Raw genomic sequence first — 6,276 nt, forward strand, 5'->3', positions numbered from 1 at the left:
TTTAATGGCTAGTCTTGAACTAATTTCAAGTATGTAGAATGTTAAAGACTGAAATTTATGCATAAAAAATGAATCTTTTCTGTTTGAGCCCAGATTTTACCTTTATTTTCAAAGTTCACTGTATTTTGAAATTTTTAAATAAATTGTGATATAACATTAGAATCTTTGTTGAATCTCATTTCATACTGATTTTGCAAACTGCAGACAATCTTATATTTCAAAACGTATCAGCAAACTATCCTCATGTATTATAGTTCAACAGTGGTACTGGTACATTGGTGTACAAGAATATTAAAACTTGGAACTTCATAAAGAAAGTAAGGTTTTGAAAGCTTGCCACATTTGCAAATAGGGCCTAATTTTCAATGTTGCAAGAAATCCTTAATTGATACTTGGTCCATCCAATATGTATAATATAAAGCACAGTATAAGCATGCACACCAAAGTTTGTTGAACTCATCGCTTCCGCGAAAAATAATATCATTTATATTAGGACCAACATAAAATTTGTAGACATCTAACTCAATTGATCATCTACTTACAACCATAAAGAAAGTAAAAAAATTGGAAAATCAGAAAGCATTTCTCAAAACTGTACAAAAGAAGCATTTTCTCATTGCCTAAACATATTTTTAAGTACAGTAAACAGTATAAAAAAGAAGACAACAAACTTACAAGGTTGAGAGAGGAGACAGAACACCAGAGTTTTTTGTTTGCTTCTCGGAGGGAAAAACGAAAGATGAGAAGCAATGATAGGATGATCATGATGCATCGGACTTGCTTAATTTTGACGTGAAATATAAAATGTCATTGTTAAACTGATCTATGATGAAGTTGTGATTTATGTATGTACAGCCAATTAACTGGGAAATTAAACATGGTAGGACCAAATGAAAAAAAAAGCATACATATTATTGCGCTCTTCATAATGACAGCAAAGTTCTAAGCACCAAGAAGATAAAATTAAAAACCATCCATCTATTGTTTTCAGAAAAGATCCAAATTCACCACTATTGTTTTCACCAAAACAAAACAAAAAAAAAAAAAAAAAAATTCATACACAGTACGAACACTAGAAATTAACAAGTACTCACTCTGCTGTCATGCAACTATAAGATTAACCTATTTATTACCAAAATAAACCACTAGAGTTAATAAAACATCAAACGAACAGCGACAGTAGAGTCCAAGAGCCTTACAAGAAAAAAAAGATTATGAGCCTTCTTTGCCTGTTTGAAAATCACCAAGTGCAAGTGAAGCTACGCCTGAGGGATCCTTTTGCCTTCTGTGCATGCACATATGCCTGCTCTGTTATGGCTTCGAGTAACTGCATTTTACAGTACAACAAGTTTCAACAGAAGATGTTTGCATAATGTCAGTACTGTTGCTAACAACATAAAACAAAACAATAAGAATAGGCAGAGTAAATGAGCAATGAGCATATATAGTACCATCTGACGCTTTAGCTCCATGACCTTCTTCTGCGTGTCAAAGCAGATTACTTTGTTAGCACAAAGAAAGATCGAAAATTAAAAAGCAGGTAAAGAGAAAAAAATTTCTTAACCTCCTCTTCTTTGAGGCGCTCATTCTCTTCTTTCAAGAGAGTCAGCTCTGCTTCAAGCTCGACAGTGTATGCCTTCATCAAGACAAATTACATCAATTAGCTCTAGCTTAATGATAGACAAAAAGGGAAGCTAGCTAAGAATTATCTATATATTTTTCTTTTTTGGAGAATTGCTAACTAAGAAGTAAATACATACCATCCGGTACAACTGGAAGCTAATCAATTCCATAGAAGGTGAACATACTAACATGATGAGCAGGTTTACTGGTCAAGTATATGCATAGTAACTTAATTAGCTGATGAATTTAATTTGATTTCATTGTAGTACTGGAAGGACAAGATAATATCTACTTATACCTAACAGAATTCTTATTCATTTCCTTCAATATGAACTCGGAAATATACAAATCATCAATGTATTAATGGTATGCAGGAATCATGTTGTAACAGAATGAATATAACCCGGCAATTATCTTTAGTTGGCAATTCGATCAACGGTTGGAGTTCTATAATGTAAACTGATATATTAGAAACTATACATAGGGTAAGAATATGCATGTACCAAGGTGAGATTATTGCCGAAACACACAGCCTCCGATACATATCTGTCCTTGAATCAAGAAGGTTTACGGGTGCAATATGCCCCAAGAAGCAAACTAAACCAACAATGAGTCTTAAACACTGAAGGCCAAAGGTTAATTAATATATCGGTCAAGTATGCTAATTGTAAACTCCATGGAACATGAACAACATTCACACAAATTAGACAGTCACTAATTAAAGCATCACAATTGACATACACAGTGCATATATAAGTGCATGCTAATATATAATTAACCACATTTAATGAATCATATTAGAAAAAAAAAAAAAAAAAAAGGGTCTGTGCTAGTGCGGCATTTAATGCAACAAAAATTCGTACGTTACTATTAAAGATATTTGACTTTGTACATCTCTTTATTAGTTCAATAGGAAACCAGGGGCGTGCAAGCCGCCCAGCTTCCAGTTTACGCCCATAAAAATAGTGCGCAATGCATGCAATTAGCCGCAGTTACAGACAAATGAGATTTACCGGTTGCAAAAAGAAAGACAATTAAATTTTGCACCCTTGCTAATAATTTTGGTAGTGTGCATAGCTTCATATCCTTAGAAGTTTAATAGTTTGAAAGAAACCTTGGCCAAAAAGGGTTCAAACAACTCTTGAATGAAACAGTATCATTGATACATTGATATGTGTCATAATTCATATGTACAATGGAAGTATAGGGTATAATATTGGAACCATTTAAGCTAATTAAACTGTCACGAGAGCAAATTTCAAATATTTCTATCTCCGTGTAGATAATTTTAATGACAATGTAGAGGCCATCAAGAAAAAGCCGAAGCTAATGATAGTTGCTTTTCTAAGCTTTGCTTGGAACCATTTGTACAGTTTGGTCTTTCATAATTCCAATCATAATTCATTGCACCGTGCATGATAATATCCAGCAATTCACAATAATAAAAATAGTAAAAAAATAATAAAGTAAAATAACCTGTTTCCTGGCACGGGAGCGGGCAGCAGATTCACGGTTTTTTATCATGCGACGCTGCCTCCTCTGAACTCCCTTTTCAACAACAAACCCCTCTTCTCCCATCCCTACTACACCTGCCGACCTCTTCCTCCCATCCCCCCTATCATAGCCTCCTGTTACATCATCCCCCATCCTGTCAGGTGTCCCGGGACTCCCTACTGGCCCCACCATCATCCCATGCATCATCCCCCCATTCATGTTCATATTCATATTCACATTGGCCCCTCCCATCATTGGGGCCCCATACATCTCTGCTCCAATTGGGTACATCGCCGTCATCTGTCCGAATTGCGGTGGTGCCACTCTTACACTGACAGTGGGTTCCCGCACGACCCCAGCCTTGATAAGAAAATCCTCAAGGGTCATTTCCCCAAAGGTTGGCTGTCTGCCACTTGAATCTCCATTTACTGCCTGCTGGTGGGTCCCACGTGAGGTGAGTGGCCCTCCTCCCTGTGCCCGGTGTATTTCAGTCCACACCTCCTCCACTGTCTTCCTGCTTAAAGGCGGCGGGGCGGTGAGGGAGCCCTGTCTCTGTAAAGTCGGAACAACACCTCCGTTGGAGGTTGTTGCATCACCTCCTCCGGCGGAGGAGGTGGTGGCGGTGGAGCCGGTTGCTTGACCGAGGGCCTGGCCTTCCTCGGCATTCCATATGTTGGTCAAGAACTCGTCCATGTTCATGGATCCAAAGTTGCGACCCGGCTCACAGACGGTGTTTTGGACTTCATCAAGGGTGAGAGAGTAGATTGAATTCTGGCGCGTAAGGGGGTAACCGACGCTGCTCAAGTCTTTATCAGGGTATTGCCCCTGATCGAGGTTATGGTGCCGCGAGGTGACCTCTGTTTCATCAGACGACATGGATGATCGATCACTCGGAGATCAAGGAGAAGAAGAAGATAGATATGAGATAGAGAGAGAGAGAGAGAGGCCGCTTTCGTTTTTTTCTACTTATGGAAGGTTGCGTGTGGCTTCAAATATGCTCTTTCTCGCTTTGGCTATCGCTCAGAGCCTTCACACTTTATCGCGTGAAAGAGGACTAGAGACTAGAGAGAGAGAAAAAAAAAAAACAAATTCAGTCGAATACCAACAGCAATCTACCTACGCAATGAAATCCAGATCAGAAAAAGAGAGGGAGAGAGAGAGAGAGCATACCTCTTGCGTATCTGTGAAGGCGAAAGGTCAATTTCTGTTTTTCTTTTTCTTTGCTATAAGAAAGGTCGAATTGAGAATTAGGAGTCAGGAGGCTAATCGCCGAGCGGTGGCACCAGTCACCAGTCACCAGATGGGTTTAAGCGAGGGTTTATGAAATTATTTAGATGCCTTGGGTTTTAGAATTCATATCCTCTGCAATAACTCAAAAAGGAATCTTTTAAATTAATGCATATGGACCGTCCGATCAGCTTTAAAGTTCGTGTAAATTAAATCCGCACTAATATTAAAGACCTCCTCATATTTTATGTGGGGCTGGATGGGCTCTGTTTACAATCGGACGGCTGATATGTATTTTGAGTTAATGCAGACGATGCGGACTCTGGAGAGTAAATAGTTGAGAAGGTTGATATGGTAACTTACTACGAAGAAAAGTTGACACGTGTCTTTGGAGGAGATACGTGGCGCGTCGTTGCAGAAATGCATTGCGGTGGGCAGTGGGCTACTCACTACTGGACCGAACTTGAACATCAGACGGTCCGAAATCAACGATCGGGATAGAGCCGCGTCATCAGGAATTTCTTCTTTTTGGCCTTTACCCTTTTTTATTTATTTTACAACAATACTAATTTATTTAAATGGTTTAACAACTTTTATTTATTTAACTATTAAATAAATATTTAAATTACGTATCAACTTAATTCAGCTATTTTTTTTTAAATGCCCTCAAATCCGTCTATTACATATAAACTTTTATTTGTTTAAATATTAAATTTTAACTTGTTAAATTCTCCACTTTTAAATTAAATTAAGAATCAAGTTGTTTAAATATGAAAGTATAGACAAATTTCTAATTACATAACTTAAAAGATTAGATCTCTATCTTTCTATCTCAAAAAAAAGTACCAACTAAATTTATATAAAATATGGATCATAAAATTAATATAATTATCAATTATATATTAATTAATGTGCCGTTTAAATCTGTATACAGTATCAACTAGTTTTCAAATAATCGAATGAAAAATTTCAGTCATTTTGCTAGAAATAAGTATGTGTAGAGCGTGATAACCGATTTTTTTATTTATATCCAAAAAATAAATTAAATTTAAAAAAATAACCGAACCGGCTGTGGAATTTGAAATCTACCCAAATCGGTTAACCGTTAACCGTTAACCGGACCAAATTTCCGGTTAACGGTTAACCGGACCCTTTAAAAGAGTCCGGTTAACCGTTAACCGGAAATTTGGTTTGGGTCCGGTTAATGGTTAACCGGATTCGTTGGTTCGGTTAACCGTTAACCGAACCCGATTTTTTTTTTTTTACTTTTTTTTAAAACAGAAAATTTTAAATTTTTTTATTTTTCTATTGAAAATATACATGAAAATTCGTATTTAGATTTATCAAATTTACACCAAAAAATTTTGTAAATCAAATATGAAATTTAAAATTATAGAAAAATACACATACACATATACATAAATAATATACGGTTCCCGATTTTTTTTTTTTTACTTTTTTTTAAAACAGAAAATTTAAAAAAAAAATTTATTTTTCTATTGAAAATATACATGAAAATTCGTATTTAGATTTATCAAATTTACACCAAAAAAATTTGTAAATCAAATATGAAATTTAAAATTATAGAAAAATACACATACACATACACATATACATATACATAAATAATATACGGTTACCAATTTTTTTATTTTTTTTTAAAACAGAAAATTTTAAATTTTTTTATTTTTCTATTGAAAATATACATGAAAATTCGTATTTAGATTTATCAAATTTACACCAAAAAAATTTGTAAATCAAATATGAAATTTAAAATTATAGAAAAATACACATACACATACACATATGCATATACATATACATATTATTTTAAATTTCATATATAATTTAAATTTTTCTATAATTTTAAATTTCATATTTGATTTACAAATTTTTTTGGTGTAAATTTGATAAATCTAAATACGAATTTTC

The 6,276-nt window shown here is 34.8% G+C and overlaps 1 protein-coding gene across 1 annotated transcript; it reads right to left on the bottom strand.

Moving 5' to 3' along the window:
* Nucleotides 1–918: 918 nt before the first annotated feature.
* On the bottom strand, nt 919–3,993 carry LOC144547765 (bZIP transcription factor ABI5 homolog). Its single transcript, XM_078296461.1, has 4 exons — nt 3,100–3,993; nt 1,565–1,636; nt 1,452–1,481; nt 919–1,327 (listed from the first exon to the last, which is right to left on the bottom strand). The coding sequence occupies exons 1-4, from the start codon at nt 3,991–3,993 to the stop codon at nt 1,241–1,243; spliced, it is 1,083 nt and encodes a 360-aa protein (XP_078152587.1). The 3' UTR covers nt 919–1,240.
* Nucleotides 3,994–6,276: the final 2,283 nt, after the last annotated feature.

The sequence above is a fragment of the Carex rostrata genome, chromosome 32 (genome assembly GCF_964058835.1).
Source record: "Carex rostrata chromosome 32, lpCarRost1.2, whole genome shotgun sequence".
NCBI lineage: Eukaryota > Viridiplantae > Streptophyta > Magnoliopsida > Poales > Cyperaceae > Carex > Carex rostrata.